This window comes from Atheta coriaria, unplaced genomic scaffold (assembly GCF_025399875.1).
Source record: "Atheta coriaria isolate IRGN ID8LTWV9N9 unplaced genomic scaffold, Caltech_Dcor_3.1 hic_scaffold_5_pilon, whole genome shotgun sequence".
Taxonomy (NCBI): Eukaryota; Metazoa; Arthropoda; class Insecta; order Coleoptera; family Staphylinidae; genus Dalotia; species Dalotia coriaria.
In genome coordinates this window covers 2,149,119-2,171,434 of record NW_027045447.1, presented here as the reverse complement: position 1 = coordinate 2,171,434, position 22,316 = coordinate 2,149,119, and the positions used below count along the sequence as shown (strand labels likewise).

Sequence of the window (22,316 nt, the reverse complement as noted above, 5' to 3'; positions counted from 1 at the left end):
GTTTCATTCTGCACGCGTGCTATGAAAGTTATAACGTTTCGGTCTTTTCTTATTTGCACGTAGCTTGCTACCTTTCTTTCATTCATTTCGATTAAAGTAATTGCATTACATTTTATCGATTAAAATTGTGATAAATATCGTCAGTTAATGACTACTGTGTTTTGCTAACTATGCGTTACGCGAGAAATGATTATAAAACTTCTGTGTTTATCTGAGAATTAGTGGTGCGGGTGTTGTAACGGGGCTCTAGCTTGTATTAATGCGAATCTCTCTTATCAACGAAATACTATGTTCATATGAGTTTTATTAACAAAGGGAAAACACGGCTGATTGAATAACAAATTGCACTGTTGTGTAGTGACTGTTCTTGATGAACTGGATCTTACCAAATCTTGTGTCCAATTGTTTCTTGTTGATGAACCGATTGTTGTTGATGAACTGGATGAACTGTCGTGAACCAAACCTTTTGTCGAACTCTTCGTTGTTGATGATCTGATTGATGCCTTCTCCAAACACCCATTTTTGGCAAATCGTTGTAGGGGTACTGAGTAAGGGTAGGAGTTTGGTTATTGTTGATTGGTGGAATATCGGAAATATGGTTTAGCACTGACCGATCAATTGGTCAACAGCGCTACTTGGAACTTTGGAACGTCTGGTAATATTGGGAAATTCAAGAAATAAGGGATGGAATACTAAATCAATTTACAAGAGTTGTAAAGTAATGAAATGGAATAATTGAAGATAAATTGAAAATTTGGGATTTAGAAATTTTTTGGAACATGTGTTGCTGTAGATTCCTACAGTGGTTACGACGGCTATTGGATTATTTTGATACTTAGAATTAAAATAAAAAATATGCGTCCTGTTTTTTTTAAGTTTTGCTGTAATAATTGGGTCTTATCTTAGAGACCCTGCGAGTACATGAATTTATTCTTTTTATTCTGATAACGCGAGAGTCGATCTTAAATATACGCTATGAGGATATGGGATGTGAGATTATACCTTCGTGCTGCTACGCCAAACGTATAATCACCCTGCTTGCCTGGCGTGTCGTGAGCCACCTGCAATAGTTAGGTTGAAAAGCCATCTTGCAGGTTTAATCTTTAACCAGATGCCGAATGTGGTCATGTTTCGCTCGCAGATAGTGGAGTCTTGGCTTAACCGCCTGGACCATCCGGGTCGTCAGAATAAACTGCATCATTAGTAAAGGGCAATATGCCCCTTCATGACGTCATAAGCGGAAGAAGTAATAGTATATAAGCTGAGTAATTTTAACAACCCATCCGAAAGGGCTAAGCAGCCTTCGAACGCTCACAACCCTGACAAAGGAAAACGAACTTCTAGTCTGCAACGATGAGGAGTTACTTAAAACAGGCTACGGTACACCCCAAAAATGCTAGGCTAAGCGGTGCGGGGAGGAAGAAAATGAAGTTCCTTATCAAAGGTAGTATGTTGGAAGAGGAACCTAGAGTAAAGCCAGTACTGCTCTTAAATCCTCTGGTGTCCGAAGACGTGGCCAGGGGCGCGAAAGCGGACAAGAGGCAGCACTTTTTGATGGCAGCACTCCGGAAAGACGTCTGGAGCAGCGTACCAGAAGGTAGGATGTGTCTATGTCCCGTGCTATTGCGTCCAGTTCGAGTGTCTCCGCAGGAACATCATACATCCAGCTGGCCAACACCGTGAAGGTTATGGTTATCCCACAAGGATTTCCCCGTATCCAAATTAATGAAAGCCAGGTAAAGATTGTTTGAAAAGCCATCCTGGACGTAATATTCGCACTAAGAACCGCCTTTTTGCAGGCTCTTCAATGGCCTGGATTGGGTAAGGAGCTTAATAGCCCAACTCAAACTATGGGAAGGAGTAGACGTGAGAGTAGTTGAAGCAGCTGAAATGTAGCACCACAAAATTATCTTCGTTTACTTGCCAATCAGTGCAGGTAAGAAAGCCAAAAGGGTCCTGGTTTTAATGGGGGCTCAAAACGAGCTAAACAACTCCTTGTGGAGAGTGCTTCATTAGCAGACCTTGGTTTTAAAGTCAACTACGACTTTGGCCACGCTAAGGAAAACACGACTCCTGGACAGGAGGTAAATGTCCCTTCCAGCAAGAAGCCGGGTGAACCAGTGGGAAAGGACATTTCTCGAAAATATAAAAGTGAAAAACCGCCTAGGAAATCGAGAGGACAAGCTTAAAACCGTTATCCGGCATGGTGTTGGTGTGCCAAAAACCTAACACCATTCAAAGGCGGTGTTCAGCGCTTTACCCGGAACATTCAAGAAGCAGGAGACCCACCCAATTGTCCGAGGCCAGCAGCAGTGTTAATGCTCAGGAAGGACATTAAACATAATCCTATTTCAGAATTCACCACATGAGACCAGGCGGTGGCAGTGGTGGAGATCCCAACAGTAGGCGGGAAGAGGCATATAATCATGGCCTCAATAAATCACCCAGCTGACGAGGTCAACCCCTATCAGGCGCAACCAAACACCTTGTGAAGTGGTACAAGGGGAATAACAGTCACTACATTCTTGGCTGCGATGCCATGCCAACGCTCATTATACAGTATGGGGCAGCACGGACGTAAATACTAGAAGTAAGCAACTCCTTGAACATTTATTTCATAACGATGTAGAGGTCGTTAATGAGAGTAACAAACACACCTGTATTAACGCCATCAGACAAGAGGTTATCGACCTAACCTTAGCCGGTGCGTTTACGAAAAGTGACAAACCATTAAAAAGTAGAATTCAGCTTAGATGAGGTAGATATTGAAACAAGGAGTGCCGAAAACCTAGGCACACCAACGAGGAACTCTACCGTGAGCATCGAAGGGAAGAAACCAACAGGCTACACCTCAAGGTTAATACATGAACGAACTGGAAGCAGCAACGTCCCATATTATGAACATAATCAAAAATACTTAGGAAAGAAGTAGGCTCGTAAAAAAGAGACAATTGTCCAGAATAGTGCCCTGGTGGAACGCTGAACTTGGGCGCCTAAAGAAAACGGCAAGGAAAACTTTCAATAAGTCAAAGCGAACAGGCAACTGGGATGCTTATTGAAGCGCACTCACTGAATTCATTAAGGAATTGAGAAAGTCTAAGCGCAAAACCCGGCTGAAATTCTTTGAGGGGATCAATCAGCTCGTCCCAACAGCAAAAGAACAAAAGATGTTGGCAAAGGACCACTGAAATGACATAGGGCTACTAAAAAAACCAACGGTGAATACACATAAGATGTATACCAAAGCCTGAGTGTTTTACTACAGACACACTTTTCCGGATCTACAGAAATATTCATCAGTGAAAGGCTACGTCGAACGGTTCGAACAACCAGAGTCGGCCGGAAACTGTCTTAGAGTATACTCACTGTCGCAAGCTTCTACCTCTATTGTGGTGTCTGATCGTGGACGACCTTCTAAAAGTTTTCACGGAGAACAGAATTAAAGCGATGACTACTAGCCTGGCCCAGTGCGCACTTAATATTATCAGCTATAGGAGCAAATAGAACGGACTTAACGACAATCCAAAACAGCGCTATTTTGGACATTCCTATTTGGTAAAACATGGGCATTGAATACTAGCGATTCAAGATTTACGCAATAAGTCTCTTAAACAGATTATTTACTTTTCCAGGAAAGTTGAGTTTCCATGGGAAGAGTAAAAGCAGGGTTACCCACCCGCAGTGCAGAAATACTAACTCAAGCAGCCAATCGACCCCTACATACATGTTCACGAGGTTGTTGCGGTTTGTGTTGGAAATATATTTAGTTCCAACAGACATACAGTACTTGCAAGTACAGTACTCTTGCATTTGTATACCTGACCCTTCCCCTTCCATAGTTCCTTGAACCCCTAATATTGTTTCTCTGTTACAGGCGTAAGTCGATATCAACGAGTAGAGTCAGTCGAGCTGATCCCTCTTGAAGCAAGCGGTCAACTTACTCATTGTCATAGATACTTTTGTATACTGCCTTATTGTAATATAAATAAAACTCAGATATTAAACCTAATAATTGTGTCATCAATTACTAGATTTAACAGGTTATGGGCCCAGCACGCTTCCACTGCGCCACGAGTTTTATTTGATAAATAAAGCAGTAAATAAAAGTGTGAATCCGCGAATCCTAGTTAGAGTCTAGTTAGTTCGTGGTTGAGTGTTACGAGTTCTAGTTTGAGTCAAGAGAACAATTTGGTGTGTGTTGGTGTAATTTGTGTATAAACTACCTGTGAAATAAAACTGTTTACAATGACTGAGAAAGACACCGCGAATTTGATTAAATTAGACGGAAAGAATTACGAGATGTGGAAATTCGGTATTACCTTCCTACTGGATGCGAAAGAACTGTCAGAATTTGTTGAAGGGGCTGATGAAGAACCTGATAAGGCGAAAAATTTGAATGAGTGGAAGATGTGGCGTAAGAGCAGATCACAGGCAGCTGTGATTCTACTGACTTCCGTCGAACAAGCACTGCATCCAAATCTGATCAACTGTAGTAGTCCCCAAGCCATTTGGGACAAGCTAAAAGCACTGTATGGTGAAGTTAGTGAAGACGCAGCGGCTAGTGCGTGGCAGCAATACTATGATTTTAAAATTGATGATAATGAACCAGTCAATGTTCAGATCGAGAAGTTTGAAAGCATATACAAGAAGCTTGAAAATATTGGTGAAAAGGTATCAGAGATGTCCGTGATATCGAAACTCCTAAGTAGCTTGACTCCAAGATTCTCAGCGTTTAGAATGGCATGGGAATGCACTCCTAAGGATGCACAGAAGATAGAAAATCTTACTGTGAGAATCATTCGTGAAGATAAACGGTTGAAAGAAGATCACGAGAGTGAGACGACGCTGGCATTACAGGTACAGGCCATGAACTTGAAGAAACAAGAACCAAAGAGGGAGTATTTGACGAAAGCTCAAATACAAGAATTAAAAAAGAGAACACGGTGTAAAATTTGTAAGAAAATAGGACACTGGATGCGAGAATGCCCAGATAACGTCTTTGAAGATGATGGAAAGCAGGGGGTTAAAAATGATGATTTGAAGACAATGGAAACTTACATTTGTGAAGTTTCAGCATTGAGCTCGGAGACAACCTGTAAGGAGAAGGACATCTGGATAGCAGATTCAGGAGCGAGCATGCATATGGCGTGGGAAAGAGAAAGTTTCACAACTCTGCAGCCTTCAGAAGAGATTACATTTGTACGGATTGCTGACAACAAGATACTGCATACAGCTGGGATTGGAACAGTGGACATTCAAGTAACCCTAGAGGGACAAGTTTACGATAGGCAATTAACCAATGTCCTCTTGGTGCCAGACTTAAGAAGGAATCTATTCTCTGTAGGGGTGGTAAATAATAAAAACTATTCTTTTCATGCTTACAACGATCGCTGTGAGATACGTAACCCAAAAGGAGAGTTATCTCTAGTAGGCACACGGTACGGAAATCTATTTCGCATGTTGTTCAAAGTTAAGAAACAGATGGAGTGTAATATTGTTTCGGTTAATGTAGCCTCACTTAAACTTTGGCATGAAAGGCTCGGCCACATAAACATTAGAAGCATTAAGGAAACGGAAAGGTTTATGGCGGTTGAGGGTTTAAAATTAGCATTCAATAATTTTGAAGATTTTTTGTGAGCCCTGCACTTTGGGCAAACAAACACGAAAGCCCCATAAATCAATTGCAAGAAACCGAAATTTTAAACCGGGAGAAATGATTCATACAGATGTTTGTGGCCCCGTGAATATTGAATCACCAAAAGGAACGAGATATTTCGTATTGTTCAAGGATGAATGTACGGGTTATCGCGCAGCATATTTTCTACGCCAGAAATCGGAAACCTTTGATCAATTTAGAAAATTTGAAAGCCTAATTATGAGGCAAACGGGAAACAAACTGAAAGTATTGCGATCTGATAATGGCACGGAGTACTTATCAACCCAGTTCAAGAAATTCATCAATGACAAAGGAATTGTACATGAATTATCTTCACCCTATATTCATGAACAAAATGGGCGAGCAGAACGAGAAATCCGAACGATAGTTGATAATGCTAGATCAATGATGATTGCTAAAAATGTGCCTAAACAACTGTGGCCTGAAGCAGTTAACTCTGCAATTTACTTATTAAATCGTGTGGTCACAAAGCAGAGTAACGGCAAAACCGCGTATGAGAGTTGGTTCAACTGTAAGCCAAATGTGAGTCACTTACGAGTTTTTGGTTCTGATGCATATTTAAGTATACCAAAAGAAAAAAGGACAAAATTTGATGAAAAAAGTCGGAAAATGATCATGGTAGGCTACGATGGTGAGTCTCAGAATTATCGCCTATGGGATAAAGAGAGCCGTAAAATTTATGTAAGTAGTGACGTTGTGTTTAATGAAAAAGAAGATGAAAACATAATACCCAACGACGAAACGCGCAAAACATTTGACCTGAGTTTAGCCCCCATAGAGGAAGAAGAAGAGAATGAAGACAAGGCAGCAGAAAATGAAAATAATAGAAATGATGAAGATCAGCACGGAGAGAACAATGAAGATCAGCACGGAGAAAATGATGGAGATCAACATGAAGATAATGAAGAAAATCAAGAAAACCGAACGAATTATGCTCATAGATTAAGGGAGAGAACACGTCTTAATCGCCCAAACTACTACGGTGTACCTGTGGCGTATACTGTTGACACTGCCCCAGTTTCTTACACAGAAGCAATTAAATCACCGGAGAGTGAAAAGTGGATTAAAGCAATGAGTGAGAAATGTGTGTTTATTGCAACCATTGATGGCAATTTAGTCTATCTTGCACTTTATGTTGATGATGGGTTAATGGCATCAAAATCCAAAAGTGTAATCAATAAAGTTCTCCAGTACCTAAAGACCATCTTCCAAATAACGGTCGACGAGGCAGATCAATTTGTAGGATTTGAAATTCAACGAAACCGTGAAAAGAGACTACTGAAAATAAAACAATCGAACTATGTTAGGAAGATCCTGAATAAGTTCATGATGGAAGAAGCGAATCCTGTAGGTATACCTGCTGAACCAGGACTACACCTAAGTGCGACAACTATAGTCGGCCAAAAGAACCATAATGAGTATATCCCGTATCGTGAGGCCGTCGGTTCACTTTTATTTGCAGCAAGAGTGACACGACCTGACATCGAGTATGCAGTTAACACAGTCAGCCAGTTCTTAAATAACTTCAATGAGACCCATTGGAGTGCAGTGAAAAAGATTTTTCGTTACCTGCGTGGGACAATAGATTATGGAATAGTGTACGGAGCAAGTGGGAGAGAGACACCAGAGCTAGTAAAGGACATTGGAGCAAGTGGGAGACAACTAGAATTAGAAGGATACACTGATGCAGATTTTGCCGGGTGCGTGGATACCAGGAAATCAAGAAGTGGTTTTGTATTTATGCTAAATAAGTCACCAGTGAGTTGGTGCAGCAAGAGACAAGATATTGTTTCGTTATCTACCACAGAAGCAGAATACATTGCACTAAATCATGGAGCTAAGGATGCAGTCTGGCTGCAGAAGATTTTAAAGGAACTGGATGTGAAATGCAAAAGTGTAATAGTCCAGGTCGACAATCAGTCGGCAATTAAATTAGCAAGTAATCCAGAACTCCACAACAGATCCAAACATATAGATGTCCGTTATCACTACATCCGTGATTTAGTGGAGGATGAAACAATTAAGATTAAATATGTGCAATCAAAAGAGCAGGTGGCCGATATCTTTACCAAACCACTGCCTAAGGAACAGTTTGTTTACTTGAGAAATAAACTGAGTATGTCTGATAGGATCTAAACAAGTGGGAGTGTTGGAAATATATTTAGTTCCAACAGACATACAGTACTTGCAAGTACAGTACTCTTGCATTTGTATACCTGACCCTTCCCCTTCCATAGTTCCTTGAACCCCTAATATTGTTTTTCTGTTACAGGCGTAAGTCGATGTCAACGAGTAGAGTCAGTCGAGCTGATCCCTCTTGAAGCAAGCGGTCAACTTACTCATTGTCATAGATACTTTTGTATACTGCCTTATTGTAATATAAATAAAACTCAGATATTAAACCTAATAATTGTGTCATCAATTACTAGATTTAACATCTTAAAGTGGAAAATAGTATTGCTAGCACACACTCTGGATAACTTTTCAACATTATATTAATTGAATTACAGGTATATATTCTTTTTTAAAGTGTCACCCTGTATATTTGTTTTTCTTGATCAAAATAATTGAAATAAATTTTTTAATTAACTGCAGTTGTTGTTTCCAGATTTTCGCGCCTTGGTCGTATGATTTTCTTTTAAAATGTTGTCATTTTTCTTTGAATGATCCTGTAATCTGGATTTCCTTGATTTCCAATTAGCTACTGACCAAGTTTGTTGTCTGTTTTTCTTTTTGAACGTCATATTTTCTTTTTGAATTATACAGTATATCACATTTCTGCCATATCCTGTAAAAATGAGTAAAAACACCCTGTATATTATTTTTCCTCTAATTAATTGCTATTTCCTAGTGCTATATGTTTATAATTTTATGCTTGTGATGCTGTATAGATGCGGATATGCAGGTCGCAAGACTTGTTTCGAAATGGCGGCACAAATTTTCTATGTATCGTACTTATTTAATTGTCTTACATTTGATAATAAATATCTACCTAGGTATATACAAGTATATAAAATTTGCGTGTCACAGTGTTCGTTTCCATACTCCTCCGAAACGGCTTTACCGATTTATACCAAATTTTATATGCGTATTCAGTAGGTCTGAGAATCGGCTACTATCTATTTTTCATATCTCTAAGTAATAAGGGTTGTTCACCCTTAAATATTTTTTTTAAATTTTGCTCGAAATTTTTTGTTTTTAATTTTTTTATGTGGCATAAAAAATGCATACAACCCTAAATTTTTACTTTTTTATCACCAACCCCTATTTTTTTAATAGCCATTTTAGTAATTTAATCATTTTTCATCTCGCTCGAAAGAAAATTTTATATGCGTAGTCAGTAGGTCTGAGAATCGGCTACTATCTATTCTTCATACCCCTAAGTGATAAGGGTTCTTCACCCTTAATTTTTTTTTTAATTTGGACAAAAAATTTTGTTTCTATTTGTATATAATGTGGCATTAAAAAATACACACAACTTTAAATATTTACTTTTTTATCACCAACCCCTATATTTTTATAGCCATTTTGGTAATTTAATTTTTTTTCATCCCGCTCGAAGGAATGAGATTGAAGTCGGTCTCCTGTTTCACGCACACAATAAGACTTCTCTCACTCCCTACCCAGTTTTCGACCATCATTATGGTATATGTATCATGTGTAGTAGTAACGTATACAATTATCATATTGCTATCTCAGTGTAACTCTCATATTAAGGGGGTATTCTACTCTAGAGGCATGAATTTCATGTGATTTTTGAAAGGCCGTAAAAAAAATCAATTAATATTTTTACTATCCATTTTTTTAACACTTATTTATTAATGTTTTGAGAATACAAAAAAAAATAAAAACTGAAAAAAGTTCAAAATTTTAAATTCCAGCAGGTGATGAAGTGGGAGGTCCCAAAAAATTGGCAGGTGACCGTACCCATGATTTTAGCCCTCCAAGTGATCTGAATTAATCTAGAATAATTAATTATTAATCTAGAATAATGTCGCAATCATATGAACTACGGACAAGTGAAAAAAAAAAGTTTTTCACAAAATGGCGACTGTTTGAAAAAATAGTGATTTTTTCAACCTTATTTTTTGATATTCTAGATTTTTTTTGGAATATTTAAAATCGGAATTTGGGGATAAGCGTAGTTCATCTTAAAGAAAAGTCTATAAAGAAGACTCTGTAAAAATTTCAAGTAAATCGGTTCAGTAGAAGTTGAGAAATCGTGGGTACCGTCTCGAAAAATACAGTTTCGAGAAAAACACGTTTAAAGTTTCGCGTCAATGCGAACCAATATGGATGCCGCGTCACCAAAACGGCAATATCTCGGAAAATAATTTCAATTTTGAAAAATCCTCTTGTACACGTATTCTTGAATAGTTAAACTTTGAAAATATCTAGAGTAGAATACCCCCGTAACTATTAATTATTACTGTTTTATTCATAACTAGCGGACCCAACAGACTTCGTTCTGTTAAAAAAAATTGGAATGTGACAGATTTTGTTCCTCTCTATTTTATAGTCGGTGCAAAAAAATCTCCTGAACAGAACAGTCACCCCGTTGACAAGGCGCTTCCACGATCTTTCGCCACCCTTTCAAGAACAAATTATATTAGTGGGACCCACAAAAACACCCCGAATTGTGTCACATGCAATACTTAGTGATCGTAGATTAACCACTTTGCACAAAAAACGAAATGAAACAATCAAACAAAAATGAATCAAAGAAAACTGCGGGATTTGTTTCGTTTGTCAGTGGATAAAAGAAAACTCAGTAGAAAACACTTTGCGCAAAACACCATATAAAACAATAAATCAAAAATAAGTCGAAGAAGGCTGCGGAATTTGTTTCGTTAATCGAAAAAAGAAAAACCTCAGCTTTTCCCCGTTTTCCCGGTAATTATTCCAATTTTTGTCGCCGTAAAAACCACCCTTGGACTTTAACAAACATATTAAAAGAAGAATTAGCTAAATTGATCTAGGCATTGTTGAGTGAAGCGGTTACCAACACATTTTGCGATTCATTTTTATATTTTAGATTATAAAATTATTAATTTTAAGTGTATTTGGCACGATTTGTTCAGTTAACCAAGTTTTACATACTTACACACTTATAATATGTAAGTTACTGTTTGTCTACACTGGAATTTATCTAGAAACTAAAAATAATTTATATGGCAAAACAACGTTTGCCGAGTTAACTAGTATATACATATTAAAGGACCCAGCGACTAGTATCATTTGTGTACCTTTCTCCTGTCATCGCTGGGGGGAAATTTGTTCCGAAAATTCGCAACATATTTAGGAGTTGTCCCTCTCAGGGGATTCCCCAACTTAAAAATTGTTGAGATGCGCTACGCCGGGCCGGGCGCCATCAAACAGTAAGTGGTCGAGCAGAGCGTTCTTAGACTATCAAAAATTTGATTCCATCCTGTGTTCTCGTGGTGGTTTCTTTTCTTCTCCTACTATATTCCCAACTTACTTCTAGTACTGTGCCTTCTTCTACCTTCTTTTTCTCTGCTTACTGTTACATCTGAAATTGAAACGGTGTTGTAAACACAAGGATTAAATGTGAACAAGAACCTAAAATTAAAGTATCCTTTATTCACCGAATTATATATTCATTTATTATTTCGGGACACGCGATAAATCACTCAGTCTATATTCGACTTTTGTAGGCTTTTTCGTGAGCTAATCACAAAAGTTATTTATAAAAATAATAAAGAAAATAATTACTTACTATCTGATGATAGAATTGTAGGGCTCAGGTGCAAAACAATTAAAACAAACAAAAATCAGTCCTTCGATATACAAAAATGCAATTTATGTAGACTCTTTCGTGAGCTAGTCACTCAAGTTATTTATGAAAATGATAAGAAGAAATGAGATACTTACAACGTGATGTCAGAATGGTTCTCCTATGATGACAGGCTCAAGAGCAAAACCCCTGTTGCTTTTTCGTAAGCTAATTACAAAAATTATTTGGAAAATAATAAATAAATTCAATCTAATGCAGGAATAGAATTCATTTGATGTCAGGAATTGGATCAGGTGTAGATGAGTTTAAGTTCCTCATTATACACCTCTCGCGTACCTGATCGGTAGAGGAATGAAACCTAAATGCACAAAACCAATGTTTACCAGCACAGAAACACGTTCAATACAAAAAACTTTACGCAGGTAGATTAATAAGTAATATAATTTATTTATAATCAGTATCCACATATTGATAAAAAGTGGTTATTATTAAATTCGATCAAAACTATAACATTTCTATTTTTCTACACTCATTACAACTATCTTCCACACATCTTTATTGCAATATAATTACTGACAAAGGACGACAGAACTTCGAAAAATAAAGTAATGAACGTTTAATACCTCAAGCGTAAAATACGAAACCTTGAAATGCCGCAGCACGCTCAGTCTTACAAGTGTGCACATGCAATTAGTTCGTTTTTGGTATTTAGTTATTTCTTTTTAGCATTGCGTGCAAGCGCCGAAATCAAGTTTAGCATGCGTACGTGCCGAAATGCATGAGTTTAAAACTAAGCGTGGATAGCAATAAATATTCAAATTAAATTTAAATTCCATCGCGTTAACATTTAATTCAAGGTCCAACACACGCACACAATTATAAATCATGTGTGATTTAGTTTAATGCAGAAGGTATCTGAAGATATTACACTAATAGATGTGATTAATCTACAAGTTATTGTCATATTAATAATAATTGCAACATACACAACATTTTAAATGCTATTCGTAAACTAAAGTTTTATTGTGAATCAATCACAGATATTTTATTAATTTAAAAGAAAATTACATGCTTTATAACTTCATTGTCTTCTTTGTTGATATTTTCTTTTTTTTTTGTATTGAAATCAAATTTTCGAATTTTTTCTTGTTTTGTTTGTTACCAACCATTGTAAATCTATTCTACTTAATAAATTCATAAATAAAAACAAACATTTTGATTGATTAGTAAGGATAGCAAGATATTAGCCACAGCATTTCGGTTTTTAACCCAAATAACTAATAAGCGAGTAGCAATCGTAAAAAAAAACTTGCATTGCGCTTGTGGTGTGAGCATTTGCACCAATAGTGTTGCTGTCAGTTACTAACACTATTTAAACTTTGATTTGGCTTCAACTAAAACCAAAGAACATTGCGCAACGTCAAAGTCGCGCGCGCCGCCGCAGTCGATTGACCTTGTGACGCAAAATCGGTACTTTAATTATTTCAAAGTGCGTGCCATCGGAATGGCGGGTAATAAAACCGCCGAATACTTGAACAAATCGCCGTCGACGCCATCATATTAATAAACAACATCGGAAATTACGCGAGGCGTCGAATAATTATTTATGTTAATTTGTAAAGTAAGTCCGAATGTAGTAACTTAAGTACTTAATTTTTTTATTTGCAATAATTACCAACCATATAAAGAAATAATGAATAGATTGACTAGGCTGATAGCTAACTAAATGTGTGTATTACAGTCAATTGTCCGCCAAAGAAACAAGTAAAGGTAAAACATTCGTATTGCACTCGAACTTGAACTACTTTATGCTTTAAATTTAAGTCATTCGTTAAAAGTGCGTCGAAAAGTTGAAATCTCGAGTTGAGTTTAAGGCAAACTGGATTAATTTGGTTTTATTGATTTTTTTTAAATTAACATTTTATTTATTATTTTTAATCAACACCGAAAACCTGTATTTTTATGTTCGTATTGCACTTGTATGCAGGTTTTTTTTTGATTATTTTATTATTTTCTATTTTCCATGACGAAATCAAGTCGCGCTCTGAATGCAACTGCATCGCAAACTGCACACAAAAACTTTAACTTTCAATATTGTTGCATGTAATTTTTTTTACATTAAGTTGTCTTGTCATTTTTCGCGCAAGGCTGAAACATGAGACGACAAATTTATTATTCATTGTTTGTTCCTATTTGCCTTGTACGTTCAAGTTGCTTCGAGCATTTCGGCAAATATTAAATAACGTGCAGGTTGTTAATTGATGCGTCTTTTGTCATGCGTCAAAGTCCAGTGTCACCGTGGAATTCCGCCAAATAATGTTTTCTAATAGCATAAAAATTTAATCGTTTACTTTTCAATGAATTGAATGCCAAATTCTTTAAAGTAAACAATTAAATTATAAAATTTGAAAATAAATGACCTCCATAAAATTAAATAAAATAAAATTTTTGTTTTGAACAGGAACAAAACGTCACTTTCGTAATAAATTGCATTTTTACTACAATTAATAAATTTGTTAATGTTATCGCGAATTAAAACGCATATATTACACACACGAATGTGTGTGCAATTATAATTAGCGGGAGTAACGCACATGTGCGCGAAAGAGAAAGTTCTATGTGCGTTATCACTTTGTCTTTATCTTTTAACCTAGTGGCACTCATTTATGTGCATTCGGGTGGAAGCGCGCCGCGCATGCTGAGCTTAAGTAATGCGCGGTGTGAAGTCGGCGAAGTGCGCCAAGAGAGGAAGGAAAGGAAACGGGTGGACTCCTCGATACCAGCGATACTTATCGCCCAGTACGAATTCGCGCGTGCGGTCGACAAGAACCAAAACGGATGTTGAATTGTTTAATCTATTAAAATATCATATTGATAATATTGATATAAGATTACAGTGTTTTTAAAGTGACTAAAGTGTGAAATTTCTTTTGTCTGTGAATAGTACAAATCAATTGGAATGCTTACAAATTCAAAAGTAAGTTTTTAAAATAAAATTTAATTGAAATGCCATTTATCTGAATTAAGTCCACGATGATTAGTGTTCTTTTTAATAATGATTGAAGATGTCATCTTGTAAATTGCCTTGAAGTTGAAGAATTTAATTATTTTCAATGATGATCGACAATTATAAGCCATCATCAAAGATTATGCAATTATTTATGTGCTCCTACGAGTAGTTGACATATATTGAAGATGTCTTGACAAAATTACAATTAAAAATAAAATTATTTCGCTTCGTATTGAAAATCAAAACGAATTCATTCTTGAGAAATGTATTGTCAACAAGAAAGAAGTCTTCGTCATGGCAGAGCACAAAAGTTTCATTCAACAATTGCAGCAAACCATTCACGCTTTTTAACTTGTTTTTTGTTGAGACTTATTGATTTAATTCGTAATGTCGCCTCGTTAACAAGATGCGTTTCCCAATTGTATTCTAGAGTTGCAAATTTTCGCAATGCACCAAACCGAAAACAATTGAACGATTTTGACACTCTCAATACATTACACACACTTTTCATCAATCAAGACACAAAGTTAAAAACTAGATTTGGTACGATTTGGCAATAGAAATGCATTTGGTCAAGTTTGTAAATATAAAGAATGCAGTTGGTTTCGGTCTCGATACCAGATTCTTGCGCGCGTTGTTGTTTGCGGCGGTCGTCGTCAACCTTGTACGGAACTGCGGATAATTAACAAACTCGATGTGTGCGCAAAGTGTTCAAACATTTCGGACCGCGCTTGCCGCTATTATGAAACAGTTCCGAATATTAAACACAAACGTCCGAAAACACCTTGACATAAAATATTCATAGAAAGTACACGGCGCATTCGATCAACGCATGCATGTATCAACCGAAGTGTAATTGTAACAATTAAGTTCAACTAATATTAAAACAAACAAAAAATTAATGACAAATAAAAATAACTCGTTTTTTAAACTTTATTAAATGTTCACTTAGCAGGGTTTTGTGTGCGAAGCATAATTTTATTTGTAAAATGCAAATAAAATTGTGAATGCACTCGCCACGACATTCTAACGTTGCTCAATGCTCAATCGCTCAATGCACAATTGCAACATGAGTGCATTTCATTGCACACTGCAACTGCAGGTCAGTAATGTTTTCACCGAAGTGCATTTTGTTGCAACTGCAACTTGTACTAGTTACAAGTTGATAAAATTACCAACAATACAACTTATTTTACAGAATTATGCAAACTTAAATCAAATTTAAGTAAATTTTAGTTTTTAATTAATTTATCCTCCGATTTAAAGGGTTTTTATTTTTATCAAAAAAAATTTATCAAATTTAATCAGATATTGATATTAAAAACGACCTTGCATTCAAAAACTTCAACATTAATCAAGTAAAAGTAATAACAGTACAAAATATTAATAGAATGGTATGTTGCCTGTCTAATAACTGATCTGTTACACATTTTATGTGATCAGCCTTGGCATTGGCCAATTTTTCGCTCGTAAAGATCATGTCACGTACTCACGAAGCAAAATATGCGGTGTTACTAATAAAAGAACATAATATATTCGTGGATCGTTCACGTAACGCGAGAAGACATTGATATTGAAAACCGACTTGCGTGCAAAGCAACGAATTCATTCAATTGTATCCAAATCAAATGTTGCGTGCGATAATGTGCCAAAATATTCAATTATGTCCGAATTAATAAAACCGGAATTAACACAATATTATTAACACACCGAAAAGAATAAAATACTATAAAATACATATTTAATGTCTTAATTTATTTGTCGATGTTGAAAATGAATTAATTAATTTCGAGTAATTTTTGCAATAGATTGATAATTATAGTTTATGCAAATTGATACGATTCTATTAGCCAAACTGCATCAGAACTGTGTGAAGGTCGAGAAACAGGTGTCACTTAATACAGTAGCCAAAAGTAAGTCACGTTCACGTTCAAAAGACGTATTTTTAAAAACTAGTTTTAGAAAAACACGCGCGAAACAAAGCAAGCGCACATGGAATTTTTATTTATCTAAATATTTGATATAGATTGACATTTGTTTTAACTACGAAGCAAAAAATAATTAGAACAAGCTGATTACAGTACTCAACAACATAATTACTTAAATTATATTAGACCACTGTTTAATGTCTTGGATTTCAATAAATTAACTTCTCAAAAAGTCGCTGCGGCAGTTTTACGCAATCCGAATAAAACTGTAAGCAAGTCAAGGTTAATCCAGATAAATTGTGAATTTCAAAGCCATATCAGTCGTAAATTTTATAAAAATTCAAACAGAAATAAAATAATTTAATAATTCATAAATACAACCTGTAGACTTATAGATTTAGACGTTGGGCATTCGTTTTTAACTCTTGAGATGTTTAATTACATTTGAAATTTACATAAATTGCATAATATATATTTTATATATTTATTAATAATTTCTAGGCCATGGATTTTCGATTTTTCACATGTTTCACATTTGTTTTGATGTGCACAACTTCATTTGCTTATCCTTTGGGATTAGACAACGCCATTATTGGCGGTAGTCAAGTTTTAATGAATTTCGGAGATGGTTTTCAACAGTGGGGTGAAAGTAATAAGGTAATAATTCAATTATCATCGAAAATTTCGCGAATTATAATTGACAGCTATGTTTGCTTTATGTTTTAGCAACAAGTAGTCCCACATTACGGTTCCTATGGTCGTGAACGAGCTCTACTTGAAATGGAAGGCAAAATCTCCCAATTGGATTCGGCCTACACGCGCTCGCATCAATTCATCGCCGAGATCGTCGGCCACAAGCCGCTAATTGACATTACACAAGAGCATGAAAAGTACGGAAACGACGGCGCGAAATCACGTCGTGTCGCGACTGCGCTAATCGGAGGCTTCGACGGTGTCGCAAATATTGTCAACAGCGTTCTAGACGTGAGTTTCACTTAAAAATTTAATTAAATCATTAATATTTGATTCATTTTTCAGGCGCCATATGATAAAGCGCGTTATGCGTCGAAACAAGCGACATCTGCGCTGAATGCAATCGGAGCAACTTTTGCAGGACTTTAAAATGTGAAAAATTTAATATTTAATGATTTGTTCAAAAAGCCACACACTGCAACTTGTAACTGCATTACAAATCGAAATTATCTTGTCCTGCGGTTGATGTTCACATAATTAAGACTGAGAATTTTAATTTAAGTCACACGAAATTAGTCAGTGTTTTATATTAGCGGTGTATGCGTAATTTATTTTAGTTTCTGTGTATATAGCGGTTTATAGAATTAATCAAGAAAAACTGGTGAAATGTCTAAACAATAAATGGAAATATGTGATGAGTTTTACTAATTTCCCCCATAAATTATGTTGATTACCTGATGTGACACTATAATTACATCAGGAATAATGTGTTGTTTGCGTTTTATGCAAATACAGTTGCATAACATCGATTAACTTCAATTAATCGTTTTTTTCCGAATGTACGCAATCTACAAATGAAAATTTTAGCACTATAAAAGGACCAAAAGGTTTAATATCCAGGTAGACTACACATTATACACGATTGCATGCATCTTGCATAAAAATAAACAAAACTATGACTAATAAAGCATAAAAAGTAGTAAAAATGCAGTTTGCATTAATTACATTCCTCATTACATGATTCAAGCATTGACCAATTGAAAATGTTGCTTTTTAACGCTAAACATGTTTATAATAGCAATTATTTTAAAATGTGACGTATAAACATCCGATGCAAACTTTGCGGGTAAAAAACATTAATTAGATTATTTGAGCACGCGACTAAGTATAATTTATGCATCCAAAGCAATTTTTTAATAATTTCAATAAACTTTACATAAATCATATCGCATGTATGCTCCAGTCAAACTTCCGTACTGATTGCGTATCATTTGGTTTAAGCCAACTTACAAGTCGTTTATTTAATCAGTAACAACGCCCAAACAAGTCGCGGGCGTGGATAATAACAATTCATTGTTTAAATTTTAATGACTTTGGCGGAAAACTGCCGGAAATCACAGTTAATACGTTTTTAATGCGCAAAACAAACATTTATCTAATAAAATTCTTAGAAAACTTACATTTTAAGTCAAAATAGAAGCTAGAATTATTCAAACGTTGAAATAGTAATTCAAATCAATTCAGGGCATTAATGTCTAGCCCAAACAAACCAATTGAATACGATTGGTAAAAGTGAACAATGCCGACAGGGCGACAGGTCTCCTCGACACACGCACAACTCAACAATATGCATGGATTAGTAACAAGTTACAACCAATAACGATGTGTAATGACGAGGGAATTTCTTCGAGCGCACGAGTCGATGACTAATATTCGGTACGTCGTTTAATAAATAATGCGGGCTCAGCATCTTGCGCATTGCGCGCGATGTGCGCATACGTTCCGCATTCGTGCCACAAATCACACGGACGCAGCACATTGTTTCGACTTTTGAAAAATTTTTATTCGCGACATTTGTGCGTTATCAGTGCATAGTGCAACAGTTTGTATTGTTATTGTGGTTAGTATGAATTGTGGCATACCAAACGATAAAAAGTGCGCGCACTGTTTCATTATTGAAGCTAATTAAGATTAATTTTTAACCATCCGGCGGCGGTGGCGTACACAAGGGGGGAAAACGCAGCCCGGCAGCTGTTTACACATCTCCATCCTTCCTAGGGCAACGTGCTGTGCGCCCATCCAGCCATGGGCGCGAAATTATTGTGTCGCCGATTTATCAATTTTAATTTTCATGCGCGCGAACCGAAGTGAACGTCAGTCAACTCTACACGACACACATACAACAAGCATACACTTTGGTTTCGTAGAATATGTACTTGAAAAGAATTTAATCATTGTAAATATTCTAAACAAACACGAAACTTTATTTAACTCTATCGTTGGATAAACACGTAAAATTTGACTTGTACATTGAATCGAATCGGAATTAAATTTAGTTAAATTGTGAGTGCAATACACGTTGGATTACTTGAATATTCAATCATGGAGGGTGACGATTTGGATAATTCACAGTTTAGCGTTTTAGTTAGGTGAGTTATTAATTAATTTAAGCATAAATTAAACTTTTAAAAGTATAAAAAGTATTTGATGTTAAATAAACATTGAAAATCTATTTTGAATTAAATAAAAATTTTATTTATGTTCCGGTTTACAAATAGCATTGCAAATATACAAACATTAATTTTACGCAGATGTTTTACACTTGAGAAAGTAAAACATAGACGAGACGATGTCAATGGAACCTCTTTCAATCAAGATAACAATTTTTATTTTTAAAATTCATAATATGTCAATAATTTATTTGTAAACATTGGCATTGTTTGTTATAGAGTATTTTCCTTCTTTATAAGTTAATTCATTAAATAATTAGTACAGTTTCAGTTCATCGGCCAGTGTGAGTCAATTTAAAACAAATTGAACTCGCACATTGCGCACAAAATCGAGAAAAGCGAATGCACGATAGAGAATAGAGCGCGCTTTCGGCCGAAATGCAAGAGCGTTTGGTCTTTCGTTAATTAATTTATTAGCCATTTAATTTGTTTTAATTGATGCAAGCTCACAGCGGTTAAGGCGTTCTCCACTGTCACAATCACCAATATAAATATAAATAAGTTTTATCTCTATTGTGACCTCAATATTTGAATTTTTGTTTTATTAATTCGCCACTAAAAACCGTTTTCACGTATAAGTGTATAATGTGTTGCCTATATTGATCTATATTGGTTATGTTGTATGTGTAATGTTGTGTATATATAGTAACACGTCTTCCAGACGGATGTTATGATGACAAAGCTTTGATTATACATGAATATATTGTAAAGCTCCCATTTTGTGTATTCAACCGCAAATGATAAGATTAACAACTTTGCTTTGCGCCATGGGCACATTTCACTTACTTTGCGGACATGGCCGCGTCAACTGCGTCATGATTCTACGTATTTTCTGGTCAAATATTACGCTTGTATCGAAACGCAAAAAAAATGTACGGAAACGAGATCATTCATATTTAGACTGTCAACAAATCAAGTTGTACTTAATTAAATATTTAAAATGGCATTAAACAATAACACGCAAATAAATAATGGCCCTGTACGTACAGAGCGCTATTATATTATGCTCGAGTAAGAAAATCAAAGAATCACGTTTAAAAGTTATAAAATTTAATACATTTTTAGATATTCAGAGGGAATGATGACTGCAGCCGGCGTGGTGACATTATTTATCATGATAATCGGCGTCATCGGCAACTTACTAACCGCCATCGCACTGCTGAGACATTCAAAGATAAGAACTGTTGCTGCCGCTTTCATTGCCAGGTAAGAACAAAAAAATCAATCGAATGATTCATTGTTCATTCATAAAATAAATATGTACCTGGACATGGTCATGATGCGATTCGATTTAATGATTCAATCATGATTACGATGACCTTCATGTGTGGTCATCACTAAATTCCGGTTAAATGAAAGTTTTTACTGTTTTCGCACAAACATGATTCATACTTATGATTGTTTTTCTTTTAGTTTATGTGTTTCGGATTTATTATTCTGTTGCCTGGTGTTACCCTTCGCAGCAAGTCAATTTTTCCATGGAAAATGGATTCACGGGGACGCGTTATGTTCCTTAGTTCCTATGATGAGGTATTTATAAATATAGACTAATAATATTCAGTATTTTTGTTTATTTTGTTTATATTTCAACTTAGATATGGTAGTGTTGGTGTGTCATTGATAAGCGTAGCCACAATATCAATCAATCGCTATATTCTCATCGCATATCCAAACGTCTATCCACAAATCTACACGAAAACCAAAGTAGCGCTCTACATTGCCGCCATTTGGATATTTAGTTACGGTTTGATGATGCCTACCTTCTTGGGTGTCTGGGGCACTTTCGGAAGAGATGATAAACTTGGAACTTGTTCGATTAATCGTGATGCAAATGGACGATCACCAAAAGTCGCTTTGTTTATGTTTGGCTTCGCTATGCCATGCTTAGTTATTATTATTTCCTACGCGAATATTTACTGGGTTGTCAGACAATCGCAAAAACGTGTCGCGCAACATTCGTCGAGCAATCTAAACACGCGACGCAGTGAGATGCACATTACTAAAATGGTCATTGTTATTTTTGTCGCCTTCGTTGTCTGTTATCTCCCCTTGACAATCGTGAAGATATTCGACCCGCAGTTACGATTCCCGGCGATTCACATCACGGCTTATCTGCTGCTCTACACTGCGTGTTGTATTAATCCGGTTATTTATGTTACGATGAACAAACAGTATCGTGATGCTTATTGGGCTACTTTAAGATGTACATCGCGGTCTTATAGATTCGATTCGAAGAGTCCGGATAATGTGCAGAATAGTAAATCGTTTATGTCGGTTAGTTATTTGAAAAATATGGTTGCCAAGAATCCGAAGGGATGAAAAAGTCACTGAGATTTTGTAATCCACGAGATATGTGTTCATGAAGAAACAGTAATGATGTTACCGTTATTCGGTAATCGCTATTTGTATGGATTGAAAACTATAGTATTAATTTATTTGATTTTTGTATTTGTACATATTGTATTGAATTCCAAAGCCATGCTAGTATTAAATACGCCAACATTATTGTTACATTTCATTTGTATGGATATAATAAATATTTAAAACTTACCTTGATATTTGGAAGAAAACTATTAGCCGAACAGCATGCATTGTTGAGGATGTTTGTAAACACACGAAGCCTTACTCACAGATACTATTGATATTATCTTATCACTTGTTTTGAGTAGTTGGTCAAAACAAGTCTGCACTCTGCGTAAACTGATTTATTCAGTGTTCTTGAAACATTTTAAAACTTCATCGT

At 35.9% G+C, this 22,316-nt stretch overlaps 2 protein-coding genes across 5 annotated transcripts; both read left to right on the top strand.

Annotated features, from left to right (window-relative positions):
* Positions 1-13,023: 13,023 nt before the first annotated feature.
* On the top strand, positions 13,024-17,758 carry LOC135791959 (uncharacterized). Of its 2 annotated transcripts, none has more exons than XM_065302574.1 (4): positions 13,024-13,053; positions 16,872-17,027; positions 17,097-17,354; positions 17,409-17,758. In XM_065302574.1, exons 1-4 carry the CDS (start codon positions 13,039-13,041, stop codon positions 17,490-17,492), a joined length of 513 nt encoding a protein of 170 aa, XP_065158646.1. In that variant the 5' UTR covers positions 13,024-13,038; the 3' UTR covers positions 17,493-17,758. The 2 variants fall into 2 exon arrangements, with proteins under 2 accessions (XP_065158646.1, XP_065158645.1); XM_065302573.1 differs by lacking the exon at positions 13,024-13,053 and adding an exon at positions 14,166-14,409.
* Positions 17,759-18,829: 1,071 nt separating this feature from the next.
* On the top strand, positions 18,830-22,123 carry LOC135791489 (G-protein coupled receptor moody-like). Of its 3 annotated transcripts, none has more exons than XM_065301881.1 (4): positions 18,830-18,963; positions 20,639-20,779; positions 20,987-21,103; positions 21,169-22,123. In XM_065301881.1, the coding sequence occupies exons 2-4, from the start codon at positions 20,652-20,654 to the stop codon at positions 21,890-21,892; spliced, it is 969 nt and encodes a 322-aa protein (XP_065157953.1). In that variant the 5' UTR covers positions 18,830-18,963; positions 20,639-20,651; the 3' UTR covers positions 21,893-22,123. The 3 variants fall into 3 exon arrangements, with proteins under 3 accessions (XP_065157953.1, XP_065157952.1, XP_065157951.1); XM_065301880.1 differs by having other exon boundaries at positions 18,830-19,492; XM_065301879.1 differs by lacking the exon at positions 18,830-18,963 and adding an exon at positions 20,205-20,584.
* The last annotated feature ends 193 nt before the right edge of the window (positions 22,124-22,316 follow it).